The following is a 16,126-nucleotide window of genomic DNA, read 5'->3' as shown; positions in this document are numbered from 1 at the left end:
ATCCTTAAAAAAAAACTTCATAAATCAATTCTATGCATCAGATAACTGAAGTGTACTAGGGGAGCTATTTTAAGTAACACTATAGTAAATTATCTAGCAAAGTGAATAATCACTCCCTGCTTGTTCAGTAAATCTGGATTTTCATATGGAATGACTTCAAGCAAGACATTTCTAAGAGGCAAATATGGTATCACTGACTAAGTTGCAGGAACACATACAGTTCAGATCCTGCACCTACAAAGTCCCTGTCCCCCAAATAACCAGCAAACCTTGGATGGAAGCTGGCACCATGGTTGTCTGCCTGCCATTTAGCACAACAGCCCCATGAGAGATTATTATCCCATTTAACAAGAGAGGACACAAAGGATTAGAAAGACTAAGTCGACTGTGGAAGAGCTGGGGCTCCAATTCCAGTCCCCACCAAACTGACACATCGTCAGCGAAACGCACTTGACGGCTCCTACTTAATCCTTCCAGGCACCTGGACTTGGATTCTGTCCATGACTTTTTTCAATTTATACTCTGACACTTTCTGCAGAGAAGACAAGTTTTCCGTTAACCAAGGAAAATGTGCCCCCACTCCAGGAGGCTCAGAGAGCAGAAGGGTGGGGAGAGGGCCCCCTGACCACTTAGGCTGACTGGTGGTCAGTGTGAGCCAACAAGGCGGGGAGCTCCCCCTCCTATCTCAGGGTTCTGTGAAGAACTCTCCCTGTGCAAGTGAATGGGAGGAGCCCCCTTTCACCAAAAGTAGGACCAGTAAGGAGCTTTCCCAGATGGCTCAGTGGGCAAAGAATCCACTTGCAATGCAGGAGACAAGGAGACTCGGGGTTCGATCCCTGGGTCAGGAAGATCCCCCAAAGGAGGAAATGGCAACTCACTCCAGTATTCTTGCCTGAAAAAGCCCATGGACAGAGAAGCCTGGTGCGCTGCAATACATGGGTTCTCAAAGAGTCAGACACGACTGAGTGACTAGCACAGCACAGGACCAGTAGAAGGGTGAAAGGGGCAGGAACTCACTCACAGCCCCTCCAAGAGACCTTGACCCGCTCTCTGGATGTTGTTCTCTGCCCCTGCCTGGCAGAATCCATGCCAACCCTAGGATACAACAAAGTGACTATGTCTAGAATTTATAGAATGCATTGAAAATCTGTCCAGTAAGTTTGAAAAATCATTTCCCAGTGGTGCCTCCAGCACACCTGGTACCTAAGCTGGGAAAACAGCAAGGGCTGAGTGTGCACGCCTGAGCCAGGCCAGAGAGAAAGCAGGCACATTCCTCAAAGGGTGAGAACCTGGATCCCATCAGCGGTGGCAAAGCGTGCGGAGAAGACATTCCCCAAACACTGAGAAGGTTATTTGTGTGTCATTCTTACCATCCATCTTCACAGTTATAAAGATGGGCTTGGACTGGATCTCTGCCTCCTTCTGCCAGGAGCCTGTGGGTGCCTTCACCCACGGAGTCACGGAGCAGTAGTAGTTGCCAAAGTCCTGGTCCTCGGAGCCGTGCACTTGCAGCAGGAATTCCAGCATGCTCATGCGCTCCAGGCTGAGGCTGCTCTTCCAGTCCCTCTGGGCCGTGTTCACAATCCCCTTCCGATCCAGTGACGATAGGAGGACAGGAGCCTTGTCCAGGCCAAAAGAGTGCACCGCAAACCAGGACACGTCAAAGGCCATATCGTCTACGGATGACCAAGCCAAAACCCTGGGATCAGTGGCACAGGCAGAAGTTCCAAGTATGGATAACACACCTCAGGTGGGGTTAGTGGTGAAGAACCGGCCTGCCTAATGCAGGAGACATAAGAGACCTGGGTTTAATCCCTGGGTTGGGAAGATCCCCTGGAGAAGGGCACGGCAACCCACTCCAGTATTCTTGCCTGGACAATCCCATGGACAGAAGAGCCTGGCAGGCTACACTCCACAGTGTTGCAAAGAGTCAGACACAACTGAAGCCTGACTGGGGGCCAGCACGGCTCTGGGGACCTTAGGTGTCCCCGAATCCTCTCAACAACCGTACATGAAGGTACGGTCACATTTTCTAATCTCTGGAGGGACCCATTAACCTTGTTTGAGATCACACAGCCAGGAGTTTGCAGAGCATGTGGCTTAACCCAGGAGTTCAACTGCAGAATCCAGCCTTTTAACCAGGCCACTGCCACCACCCAGCTGAAGGAGCACAGCCCCCACATGTCTCCTCTACAGAACTTGGGATGGAAAGCTGGTGTGTGGTGACATAGAATGCTCTCTCCCCCAAAAGAAAGCAGGGCCCTTCAGCATTTCAGGCAGAAGAACCCAAGACTGGAAGGACACTAGTTGTAAGCAACAATACAGACATAAAGTGAATCGTTCAGAGACTCTGTATGATTTCAATATCGTTAGATCATGAAATTTTTGCAACTTGTTTTATGTCCCTGGATATGTTCCAGTGTCTCCTAGTTTATAGTCCATGGGAACTTGAGTAGAATCGGTATTCTAGTATTGCATGAAAATTGTATAAATCTTATTTATGTTGAATTGGCTCAAAAAAAAAAAAAAGATACAAGCTTTCAGTTATAAGATAAATAAACAGTACTGATGTGGTATACACATGATGACGATAGCTAACACTGCTCCGTGATGTATATGAACATTAAGAGAATAAATTCTAAGAGTTTTCATTACAGGGGAAAAAACACTTTTTCGTATCTATGTGAGATGCTGGATGTCCACTAAACTTATTGTGATAATCATTTCATGATGTATTTAAGTGAAATCATTATGCTGGGTACCTTAAACGTGTACAGGGATGTATGTCAATTTTATCTTAATAAAACTGGAAGGAAAAACGGAAAAAAATAATAAAGTGAATCGTACAAAATGGAGAGTTGTAAACAGTTTAGATTGTATCATTCACTGTGATTTTTTTCCCCCCTGAAGTGCTTAAGTTCAAAACAAGAGGAAAAAAATGTCAAGCTGAGAAAATTGAACACGGTTTAACAGTCCCAGTGAGTAATCCTGTGGAATCGTAAAGTACTCTGCAAAATTAAGGTTCTAACAGCCTCAAATAAATTAATGTGGGCACAAGAGTAAGATGACTTTGGCACAAGTGGTAATTCTCATCGAACGTGGAAATAAGAGTGCACATCCTAAGCCTCTGACCTCTTCTTCTGACAGTTACCAAGTGATACCAGCTGTGTCGGGTCTGAGAGTCACCCAGCAGGCAAGAAAGCAGGCCACAAACACTGCTTTATCTTAAATTCACTTGACAAGACTTTCTATACAAATGTTAAATGACACAATTTTTATTAAACAAAAAGTAATATCCATTTAGTAAAAATACACTAATAACCTCAAAAAGCACATTATAAGGCAAATAAATCATATTCAGATGCTTACACAGAGAAAAAGAATGTAAGCAAAATTAAAAGCAAGAATTTTTTTTCTTTTTTTCAGGGCGGGGCACCACGTCTCTCAGCTTGTGGGGTATTAGTTCCCTGACCAGGGATAGAACCCTGCAGTGGTTAAGCACGGAGTCCTCACCACCGGACCACCAAGGAATTCCCCCAAAGTGAGAATTTCTACAAAATTGTTCAAATGATAATTCCTTTTCAACTCACAATAAAAATGTTAAGTGCCCAGTTGCTTTAGTCATGTCCGACTCGGCGATCCCGTGGATTGTAGCCTGCCAGGCTCCTCTGTCCATGGGATTCTCCAGGCAAGAATATTGGAGTGGATAGCCTAACATGTTAATGGCTGCAGGCAAATCTCAACTCTACAAGTGATGTCAGCTCTCTACTCTGAGGCACCAAAATGTCATTTTTTTCCTTCCCATCAACCCACCGAGGCACTTAAGCAAAACATTTGATTGTTCCCAGCGTGCAGGCCATCTCTTGCCAAATGACCAACTCCCTGAGGGCAGAGGGCGTGCGGTCAATGTCCTCACATCCTGGCCAGTGCCTGGGCAGAGTAGATCACTCCCAGGTCCTCAATGAAAACCAGCTCAGCGCTGCTGTCACCTGCAGACACGGGGTGTTACTGAAGGCAGAGAGTCACAGCTGTGTCCGTATTACTTGTGCCCGGACTCTAACCCCTGTCCCACCATGCCTTACAGTATGGTGGCCAGGCTGTAGAGTCAGGCTACTCAGGCTAGAATCCTAGCTCTCAGCCGTGTGACCTGGTTGAGTCACTTAAGTTCACAGTGAGTCAGTTTCCTCCTCTCTAAAAGGAAATTACAAGAGCACCCACGGTTAGTCACCTGTATAAAATGCTTAAAATAACACCCGGAAGGTAGTAAGTGCACAGTAAAAGGTGGCCGCCATGAACATCCTTATCTCTGCAGTTCAGCATACACACTCTGTACTAGGAGATGCTCTGACGGGAAGGGCACTGCCGCCTGCAGCAGGTGTTCCTGGCACTCGGCCCTGACCAGCTGGAGCGCTGGGCTCCCAACTGCTCTAGGTGTCGGCTGCTAAGCTCTCACACCTGAACCCTTCTCCAGTGGGCTGTCCTTAGCTGTCAGAAGCCACCTCCAGGAGAGCCCCCCTGGAGGTGAGGAAACGCCACCCCTCCCCAGCCATTCACTGTGGGCAACGACCAACAACTGGGGAGGGCAGGTATAAGAGCCTTAGCTCAACAAGGTCACGTTCTGTGGTATAGCCCATGCTCTGGGGCGCACCATAGGGGGTCACACTTGTTCTGAATTCCGATCTTGGCCTGGCTTCTTTCCTAGCTCTCCCTTGATTCCCTCAGTCCCTCGTAGTTTCCTCCTGAGGGCACATCTTCAATTAATCACTCGAACGCTTGTCTCAGGCTTTGCTTCTAGGGAATCCGACTTAAGACCCCGCCTCTAAAGAGCTGTGATCCTCCCCACCCCTCCCCCTGCGCTGGCACTTGGCCCACTTGGGCCACAAGTCCTTTCCAGAAGACAATTCCTTCATAGCCCATAGGAAACGTGAGGAAAAATGAAACCACAACTTGTGTTTAATTATTCAGAATCTTGTACCCATGTAGTTCAAGAGTGCAAAGTTCTAGAAAATTGTGATGTGTAAGATAACAGCTACCTATAGCTTTTGTAATTACATTGCAATTACCTATGAAAGTGAAAGTGAAAGTGAAGTCGCTCAGTCGTGTCCGACTCTTTGTGACCCTATGGACTGTAGCCTACCAGGCTCCTCCACCCATGGGATTCTCCAGGCAAGAGTACTGGAGTGGGTTGCCGTTTCCTTCTCCAATAGCTTTTACAATTACATTGGAGGGAAAGACTTACGTTAAGGGCACAATTGGTGACCCATTAATTTATAAGAAAGACATTGAAATGTTACATTTTTATATATTTATAAATGAGCTTAATTTTTTTAATTTTTTATAAACAGAAGGATTGTTGGGGAGGGATAGTTAGGGAGGACATATACACTCTGTTATATTTTAAATGGATAACCAACAAGAATCTAGGTGGCTGGTGCTCAATTGTGTCCAACTCTCTGCAACCCCAAGGACTGTAGCCCACTAGCCTCCTTTGTTCATGGGATTCTCTAGGCAAGAATATTGCAGTGGACCTACTATAGAGTATATGCAACTCTGTTCAATGTTACGTGGCAACTTGGATAGAAGAGGAGTTTGGGAGAGAATGGATACATGTATACGTATGGCTGAGTCCCTTCACTGCTCACTTGACACTATCACAACATTGCTTGTTAATTGGCTATAAACCAAAACAAAATAAAAAGTTTAAAAAACATTTTTTATAAATAAAGTTTAGAGGCAAAAATAGTATTAAATTATTTTAACTTTTGCAAAGGACCTCCCTGCTCCCCCTTTCCTGGCAGCCTCCCACAGGAGTAGTGGCTCCTTCCTGACCAGAGGACAGAGCTGACCGATCTTTGTTTTGGATGTTTTTTTTTTTTTTCTTTTCCTTTTCTTACATTTTCCATAAACGCTTCTCCTTTTTTTTTTTTTTTTTTTTTTAACCTGTAAAGCTCAATCATATTTAAGTTCCTGACAAGAGTCAATCTTGGTATCAATCAACTTGTGCAGGGTTCAGTAAACTGTAGCCTGCAGGTCAAGCCAGCCCACCACCTGTTTCTGTAAATAAAAGTTTCACTGGAACACAGCCAGGCCCATTTGTTTATTCTCTTTGGCTGCTTTCCCTCTACAACAGCAGAGCAGAGTAACTGCCTCAGAGATCATATGGCCCACAGAGTCAAAAAAACTGAAAATACTCCCTACCTGGGTCCCTTCAGAAGAGGTTTGCTGACCCTGAGCTAGACGCACCTGGACCTCCAGCTGGGGGCCATGCGGGAGTCAGACCTCAGTGGGTGGAGGCCTGGGCCTCTGCTCCTGTTGGTCCCTCAAGATCAACTACAGCCCGCTCTCAGTTTATGGACGGCTTGCCGTTAACACAGAATGAAGACCTGCTCCATTTCTACCCCAGGGCCACATGTCCAGTGGTCTCCGCAAAGAACTCAGCGAGCTCTGCACAATTTGGCCTTTTCAAGGTGCAAATCTGTGTGAGGTCATCAATCTGCCTATGATGGAGAAGGCAGTTCAAGACACCGGAGGTAAGAGCATGGGCAGCCCCTAGGCAGGGAGTCAGGGTCTCCACAGGCTCTGCAGAAGGCAGAGACACACCTGCAGACATTTAATATTCTTTCAAACCCCGAGGATCTAAGTGAGAAGCACAGCACCTCATACTAAGGGCGCCAAGCAGAAAAGGTGTAAGGCTGCTGGCCCACAACTCTTGAGCATCCTGTTGGCCCTGCTAATATCTTCTGCAAAGAAAAGATTTACAAAGATTTCCTAAAAGTTTAAACTGCAATAGCATACCCTGGTTACTTGCCACTCATTTACTCTGCTTTGTATTTCTCCAGTGTTAATCACTATCTGATATTACACATATGGTGATTTCTTTCTTATCTGTTTAATAAACTAGGCTGCAAGCTCCATGAAAGTAGATGTAGAATATTTTGATCATGCCTCTCTAATCCCAGTATCTAGAACAGCATCTGTTTATAGGAGTTCAACAACTATTTGAAGGAATAATCGAAAGACAAAATGGAAGGGAGCTGGACTCTTCCAGTGGGTTGCAAATCAGCCTGAATTAGCCCCTGAAGTGGCCACTGGATCACCATGAGAACTTACATTCAAATGTCTAGCTGTGTTTCCAAACCATCTAACAGATAGTGGCATCCATTTTAACAAGTCCTCAGTAAATATTTACTGAATACAAAGGACCGAGCTAGGCACTTTGGAAATAAATAGCCAATCCAATCCCTGACCTTCACATCTGTAACACAGTGGGGATGATATAAGTAACACTTAGAAAAGCCATATGAGGAAGGGGAAAGGATGGAGAGAGGTACCTGGATCCAAGGCTGCTCCTTCGACAGTGATGATACAGAACAATTTAATGAGATCTCCCCGGATGACCGACGGCGTGTCCGAATGCACAGAGGCATTGAATATAGGACCTGGAAGAAAGTAACATCACTTCATGATCCTCTTTCTCACTTTTGTTTAAATCTCATTCTTGGTGCACAAATGTGCATCCAAATGTGGGCTCCCTTTCCCTTGGAACTGGGCTAGAAATCCACAAAACAGGTTTTTAAGTCCACAAAATAGATTTTTAAGGATGTTTTTCTTCTCTGCAGAGAGACATGAATTAAGCTACTTCCAGCTGAGCTTTACCTTAAGATTCCAACCATAGTCTCATTTCGAGACCACCCCACCTCCCATCCTGGTACAGTCGGGGATGTTTCTGGCTCCACACAGTTCACTTCCAGGCCAGAACGGCTCAGAGATCAGAGGGCTTGGGACTAAGTCAGGGACGCTTTTGGTCTCAACAGACTGAGTAGCTTCATTGTGCCGGGTACTGGCAATGGGCCCTGTTGTTACGAGGCTGACATCCAGCAGGGAGATGGGCAGGCCAACAATGATGATGTTGCTACAAGGTTCAGCTGAAGGCGATTCCAATCTGCTGGGGGAAACTGAGGCAGCTTGGAAATTCCTTTTAAATACCACTCAGACAGGACCTGTCCTGCCTGCTTCACTGGAATCCTCCCTCAACACCCAGTTCACTTTTATAAACGACCCCTTTACTTCTCCCAAAGGCCAGAAGATGGTTCTACACAAACCATGCTGACTCCTCGTAGTATCACTGATTCACTGCAAGGCAGGGCTGTTTCAAGTTTGTAAGTTGTAAGGTAATGAGCGTATGTGTGGGCAAGAAAATATGAAGGGTAAAGTAAAAATAATTTAGGGCTAGAAGTTAATAATATTTACCATAGAGTCAGTTGGATGCATTTGACTGTAGGGATAATTATCATTGTGTTGTTTCATTACTAGGCACAAATAAATGACTTATTATATCAAAAAAACGTATGCCTTGTATGGAAGAAATCTGTGGCTCCAATCCCCTCCTGAGGCAGAGAGAGGGGCTAGGTACTGCATTCTTTGGTTTTAACCCTTTGACAGCTTACTTCTTAGGTGAGATTTAGCAGCTTTAAGCTAATCTGATCCTAAGAGCTCAACAGTTACCATATCCCAATTCTAACATCTAGGAATAGGCAAGCCTGAAGATGATTCCAGAATACCAATGCTATAGGATTTCCCTTGCGTTTTCTTGAAAACTAAGATAGATGGCCCTGGACACTGATTCTGAAACTCATTCGAAGCTAAGAATGTACATGTAACTACCTTTAAAATCAGATTATCAGGAAGGAAAAGGTACTTTTTAACATCCAAAAGAAATGACTGTGAGAAAGAGAGTAAAAGGTCATGTGAACCAATGAGGCAAAGAATTGAAAAGGCTATACTTTTATTTCAACATGAGTAGTAAGATGAATTCAACAGAGGGTTTTTCTAACACCGAGGTCACGAGTAATCTGTGTTTTGCTGGGAGAAAGGCGAAGGATGGTCGGAGAGCATGGAAACCTTGAGGCATCAGACGGCTCTGGTGGGTTCTGCTGAGCACTCAGATTGGGCCTAGAGGATGGAGGACACAACAGAATGGCAGTTCCAGGACACAGGGAATGGGATGAAAGCGAAAAGGACAAGGAAACTTCACCCCCTTCTGGGCATCACGTCCCTCAATTAACTCGGCTCTCGGCCACGGTTTGCTCAGGTCCTTACCACCCTGGATTTGCTCTGTTTATAGCAGTGAGGTGGGAAAGGATTACGCCCGTTGCTCTGAGCTGGCTCAGTGGTGATGACTGGGGGGACTTCATGCCATTTATGGTCATCTATGAGGACAGGTTAGTAGCAACCATGGTGAGCAATGGGGACTAAATTTTTTTTCTCCAACTAGAAATTTCATGGTTAAAAATAGAACTATACTATGGGGCTTTCTTAAAGTGTTCCAGGCGCCTTCTCAGAGAACACAAGATAATAAAACACAAGGAGAGCCTCATAGTGGATTCCGGTTCCTCTTTACTTAATTAGAAACAGCAAAGAAATTTGGACATATTTTCTTTACCTTATTTGGACAAATTTCCCTACCTAATTTGGACAGATTTCACTCTCTTTCCTTTACATTTCCAAAGAAACCCAAAATGCCTTCTGGCTCACAAGTCACAGCTCTCATTTCTCCTCGTGGCCGTGGGAACAACAGAGGATCTGCGCCATTCTCACCACACAGACGAGGACCAAGAAGAGGCCTGCATTGTGGACTGTTCACAGCGGTGGATTTCCTTTGGACGAAATCAGCAACTCACTGTTAATACGGGTCATTATCCCAGGCTTAGAAATGTTTTTATTATGGTCAATTTCTGGGTAATGCTGCTTTTGTGAGGGAATGTGTCTGGTTAACTTCACAGATGACAAATTATGGCACAGATAATCTAAGTGAACAACTAGGGCCACTACATGTCCCCAGATTCCTATCTGTAGAGTACACGGACCACTTAACTTTTAAACACAAACATGGACACAAACCGTGCTCCAACTCTAGCCCCTAAGAAAAGACTGTAAAGGACAGTATTTCTGTGAAAGCCCAAACTGCAGACCATCTGCATGTCATCAGCAGGGAAGTGGTTAGCCAAATTCTAGCAGGTGTAGTCATTAAAACTGGTATTGACCTATAATTTTTTATAACATGGAAAATGCTTATCTTATAATGTTAAAGTGGGGGAAAGCAGGTCATAAAATTGCATATACAGCCTGATTTCAAAGTCATGAAGAAAACACGTAAGGGAAAAATTCTAAGATAACAAATACACTAATTAGCAGTCTTTGGTAAAATGAAGGGTGATTGGGTGATTCTTCCTTGTATTTTATTTCCAAACTTCTCTATTAAGAAGAAAAATGTTATTATTATTCTTTTAACATCAAATATTAAATATTTAACATCATCATATTTAAACCATATAACCACATTTAAACCCCTGATACTTTGAGTCAGAAGATGTCACAACTCAGTAAGGCCCCTTGGGGAAACACGGTCGTTATACCAAGAGGTAAGTGTGCTGAAAACAGAGGACAAAAAGGTGGGCAGGAAAGACCTCTCTGTTACATGTATTTTACTGTGTGCCAATGATTTTTAGGAAGTGAAAGCTCTTCAGTGTCAAGTCAATATTCTCATGGAGCTATTCAGGGCTATTGCAATGTGCTAGGTGTTGGATTTGATGCAGCTCCTCTTAATCAAACTGTGAACCCATGACAACTCCATGGATTTAATAAAGCAAAAACCTTAAGCAGTCTATTCAACCTGTAAGCTACAGTGATTTTATCTGTTATGATGAGATTTAAAGAACTGGGTAAGTAGATTCAATACCTATTCCTCACCTAGAAATACATATAAAAGATTTTATGTCTCCCTTCTTCCTCGTAATAGTTTTAAAGAAACATCAAATAACAAATATAAAACAAAATGGAATAAAATCCTATAGACAATAAAAACAGAGAACCCAAAGAACAAATACCCACATATTCATCTGAATCTCAATAGTCAGAGAGAAAGCATTTGATAACACCCAACACTAATTCGTAATAAAACATTCAACAGATTAGGGATGAAAGAAAACTTCCTCAACTCAATATTTGCTGTCTATGAAATACCCATAGCTAGCAAGATACTTAAAAGACACTTAACAGGAAAAATTCCCTCAAGATCAGGAAATAGACAAGGATTCCACTTGCGCCACTACTGTTCAACACTTGACTAGAGATTCCAGCCAGGACAATTAAGCAAGACAAGTAATTAGAAGGCACTAAGGGAAACTGAATATAAGAAGTAAAACTACCTCTATGCGCAGATGACATGGTCCTGCATTTAAAAAGCCTAAGCCACCGACAAAAACAACAACAACAAACTATTAGGACTAATAAACAATTACAGCAAGGTTGCAGGATATAAGGCCAATTTATAGAAGTCAGTTCAGTTTCTATACACTCACAATAAATAAGCTGAAAAGGAAATTAGGAAAGCAATTAATTTACAGTTGCATCAACAATAAAATACCTAGGACAAATTTAATGAAAGAAGTTCAACATTTGTATGCTGGAAACTACAAACACCATTGAAAAATTTTAAAAGACCCGAATAAATGGGAAGACATCTCATGTTTATGGATTAGAAAACCATAGTGTCAAATGGTAATACTCTCCAAACTGATTTACAAATTTGGCACAATCCCTATCAAAGTCCTAGTTATCTTTTTTGCAGATATTAATGAGCCGATCTTAAAATTCATTTGGAAATGCAAGCGGCCCATAAAGCCAAAACAACTTTGAAAAACAACAAAAGCAGAAGAGTCACACTTATTTCAAAACTTACTAGAAAGCTATAGTAATGAAACACTGTGATTCTGGTACAGGAAAAGATACAAGGATCAACAGAATAGAACTGAAAGTTCAGAAATAAATCCTTTTATTTATGGTTAAATTATTTTTGACAAGTGTACCAAAGTCAGTGGGGGAAAGAATATAGACTTTTTAACAAATGGTGCCAGGACAACTAAGTATTCATACCACAGACAAAAATTAACTCAAAATGGATCAGAGCCTTGAATGTTTGAGCTAAAACTGTAAAACTCTTAGAGGAAACCAGAGGTGTAAATCCTCACAGCCATGGATTAGGCAATGGTTTCTTAGATATGACACCAAACCCACAAGCAACAAAAATAAACTAGAGATAAATTGGACTTCATCAAAATTAAAAACTTGGGTGCTTCAAAGGACACAATTAAGAAAGTGAAAAGACTACACACAGAATAGGTATTTTCAAATCACATATTTTGTTAAAGGACTTTTGTATTCAAACTATGAAAAGCTCCACTAGCCAACAATAAAAAAAAAGTCAATTAAAAAAGGGGTAAATGGTGTGAATAGAAATCTCTACAGAGAAGATACACATATGACCAAGAACTGTTAATATCTGAAAAGATGCTCAACATCAACAGTCATTAAGGAAATGCAAATTAAAACCACAAAGAAATACTACTTCATATACACTTGTTGCTGTTTAGTCACTAAGTCGTGTCTGACTCTTTTTATGACCCCGTGGACGGTAGCCTGCCAGGGGCCTCTGTCCATGGGATATCCCAGGCAAGTATACTGGGGTGGGTTGCCATTTCTTCTCCAGGGGATCTTCCCCAATCCAGGGATCCAATCCTCATCTCTTATGTCTCCTGCATTGGCAGGCAGGTTCTTTACCACTGAGCCACGAGGGAAGCCCTCACATATACTAGGTTGGCTATAATTAAATTTAAAAAAAGATGGAGAATAGCAATAACTAACCCGTGAGAATGAGGACAAATTGGAACCCTTACACATTGCTGGTGGGAATGCAAAATGTTGCAGCTGCTTTGGAAAAATATTTGGCAATTCCTCAAAGAATTAAAGAGTTACCTTATGACCCAGCATCACTCCTAGGGGAGAAATGAAAATTTAATGTCTACACAAAAACTTGTACACTAACATTTATTCAGCATATTATTATTATAATGGCCAAAGGACGGAAACAATCTAAAGGTACATGGACTGATCAACAGCTAAACAAAATGCGGCATATTCTCACACTGGAATATTATTCAGCAACAAAAGGAATGAGTTATTGACACATGATATAATATGATAGACCCTGAAAAAATGCTTCAGCAGAAGAAGACAATACAAAAGCCCACATGCACGTTTCAAATCATATGAAATGTTTAAAAAGGCAAATCTATAGAGACAAACAGCGGAACAGCGGTTGCTAGAGGTAGAGGTGGGAGTGATTATTAACAGGCACAGAGTGTGCTTTTTTGGAATGGTTAAAAAGTTCTAGAATTAGATACTAGCAATGGTTGTACAATATATATCTGTGAATATACTAAAAACCATTGAATTGATATTTTGAATGGGTGAATTTTATGGTATATTAACCTTATTTCAATAAAGCTATTATTAGAAAATAAATAAGAGACACTTGTATTTTCTCTGTTCTTTCCAATTCCAAGGGTTTAAAATCAATATTCACTCTTTATTAATCTAAAGGTTGAGAGATGATTAGATGCCAGAACAGAAGCTAACACAACACTGTAAAGCAATTATCCTCCAGTTAAAAAAGTGAAAAAAACAAAAAAAAGACTATTAGATGCCAGAAGATTACTTCACTATACACTATAAAAAGTTACAATAATACAAAATGCTACTAAAATAAAACAAACCTAAGGTTTAGTTTATCTTTAATATAAATGCAATTCAACAAATATCTTGCATTCATTGTACTGATTCAATTAACACTTGAATCTTTATAGGTGAGTATGATTTTACACATCTAGAAATTTCTAACTGGAATCCAGGGCAGATTTAGTGAAAACATTCAGTGTTGAACTCAAAAGTGATGATCCTTCACTTTGATATTCTAAATAAGATTGGGAATTTAAAAATTTTAAATCATTTACCTGCTGAAACACACGCAGATTTGTCAGAGGAGCTTAATGAATTATACAGATGAATAAGAAACATTTCCATTTGAGAATATGGATGCATGCTATTAATAAAAAAGAGTAGATCTTCCCAACTTAAGGCATAAAAACATTTGACTTACCAAAAGATAAATTATTCAGAACAGACACCAAAATGCTCCTGTTTTAATTAACCCTTTCATAACACTGCTAATAATTACTCTTAACAAAGCAGATTGACAAGACACAGTCACATATACCACCAGAGCTCTGGAGACTCGACTAATTGGAAATCCTTTCCTAATCCAAAAGCAAAGGTGAGGCCCAAGGTTGGGATACTCACTCGTGTATGGAAATATTGCTGTGATAAATCAGACCAAGAATAGCACCTACCACCTTCAGTCCTAGGGACCTCAAAGAGTGAAAGCTATGGGCTGGATAAAACTTGGGTCTTAGCTTTGAATCTTTCACTCTTGGCAAGTCATTTAATCCCTCTAGAGGCCCAGTTCCCTCTTATCTTTATACTCTGCCATGTTCCCTGAAGGATTTGACATAGCCGTGTGTCAACTGATCTGTTTTAAAAATGAGGGGGTTGGGTTTCCCTGAGAGGCCAGTGGTTAAGAATCTGCCTTGCAACGCAGGGGATATGAGTTCAGTCCCTGGCCTGGGAAGATTGCACATGCCGCAGGGCAACTAAGCCTGTGCTCCACAACTACAGAACCTGTGCTCTAGAGCTGGGGAACCGCAATTACTGCAGCCTGCACGCCTACACCCTGTGCTCTGCAACAAGAGAAGCCGCCACAGGGAGAAGGTCACGCAGGGCAACTAGCTAGAGAACAGCTAGAGAACAGCCCCCACTCTCCACAACTAAACAAAGCCTGTGTACGGCAACAAAGGCACAGCACAACCAAAAATAAATACACAAATACTGGGGGAGTAAATGAGGGTCAAAGTAAAGGTAGTATGTTCACACAAAAACCTGCACCCAGATGCTCACAGCAGCATCACTCAGAATAATCAAGGACTGGAAACTCTCAAATGTCCGTTAGCTGATGAACAGATAAACAAAATGCGGTGTACTCACGTAACAGAATATTATTCAGTCATAAAAATGAAGTGCTAATGATTTATTTTGCATGAAATGCTCAAGTACCAAAAGGAGGGAATATGTGATTTTCCTGTGTTTGATTCTTTAAAAAACAATCAGTAGTATTTGTAGTTGTGAGTTATACAGGTTTATGTGAAGAGAGCACAGTTTGCTATAGCCACCAAAAAAAAAAAAAGCCTTGCTAACACTTTCCAAGCACTTTGAGATTCCTAAACTTATTTTCTGATATACAAAATGTGGTATTTACTGGCATTATTTTGCATTTCTCAAGACAAAAATGACATTAAGTAAAAGCTGTGTGTAAATTTGATTCACAGGTACTTAAAAATTTAAACCTGCAAATGAAACAAAAGGTCCCCAATATTCAGACAATGATATTTTCTTTTTCTGACTATGAGTTTATATCTCATTTATTTTATAAATGGTTTAGTTAAAGCAGGCTTCAATGGCGGCTCAGATGGTAAAGAATCTGCCAGCAGTGCAGGAGACCTGGGTTCAATCCCTGAGTTGGGAAGATCCCCTGGAGAAGGGAATGGCAACCCACTCCAGTATTATTGCCTGGAGAATCCACTGGACAGAGGAGCCTGGTCCACTACTGTCCATGGGGTCGCAAAGAGTTGGACACGACTGAGCAACTAACTCTCCTTTTCTTCTTTAAAGCACTGTTCCTTTTGACATTCAAGTTTTCATTGTACTACATTTTTCATGTAAGACCAAATCCAGAACTTTTACAGTGCTTTTTTCCTCTCAGTGCTGCTAAAAAGAAAAAGCAGCTAACATTTTGAATTTACAACACGCCAAAGATGACACAGAAATTATTACATTTATTTTTGTTCTTGTTAAAACTCTATGAGCAACATTTACCAAGATAGCATGTTAAATTACTGGCATTCTCTAGGTACTAAATAAAAGGCTGCAACTCTCTAACATTTATATATATATATATATATATATATACATATACAACATTCCCTAGTGGTCCAATGGTTAGGATTCTTGCTTTCACTGCTGAGGGCACAGGTTCAATTCCTGGTTAGGGAGCTAAGATCCAACAAGCTGCAAGGCACAACCAAAAAAATATAGACATAGAACAACAACAACAAAAAGAGTAATTAAAAAAAAAAAACCCAGAACGAAGTACTGATATATATTATTACAATGTGGA

The 16,126-nt window shown here is 41.6% G+C and overlaps 1 protein-coding gene across 1 annotated transcript in view; it reads right to left on the bottom strand.

The window, feature by feature from the left end:
- PTGFRN (prostaglandin F2 receptor inhibitor) overlaps positions 1-16,126 on the bottom strand; it is an 83,684-nt gene that overhangs the window by 3,859 nt on the left and 63,699 nt on the right. Inside the window, exons 7-8 of the mRNA XM_042253106.2 lie at positions 7,332-7,439; positions 1,371-1,676 (exon numbers count right to left, since the gene is read on the bottom strand). Of these exons, the coding sequence (XP_042109040.1) occupies positions 1,371-1,676; positions 7,332-7,439 (414 nt within the window). The remainder of the gene's footprint in view (positions 1-1,370; positions 1,677-7,331; positions 7,440-16,126) is intronic.

Source organism: Ovis aries, chromosome 1 (assembly GCF_016772045.2).
Source record: "Ovis aries strain OAR_USU_Benz2616 breed Rambouillet chromosome 1, ARS-UI_Ramb_v3.0, whole genome shotgun sequence".
NCBI lineage: Eukaryota > Metazoa > Chordata > Mammalia > Artiodactyla > Bovidae > Ovis > Ovis aries.
The sequence above is the reverse complement of the archived record's forward strand: the minus strand, read 5'-3'. Positions and strand labels throughout refer to the sequence as shown.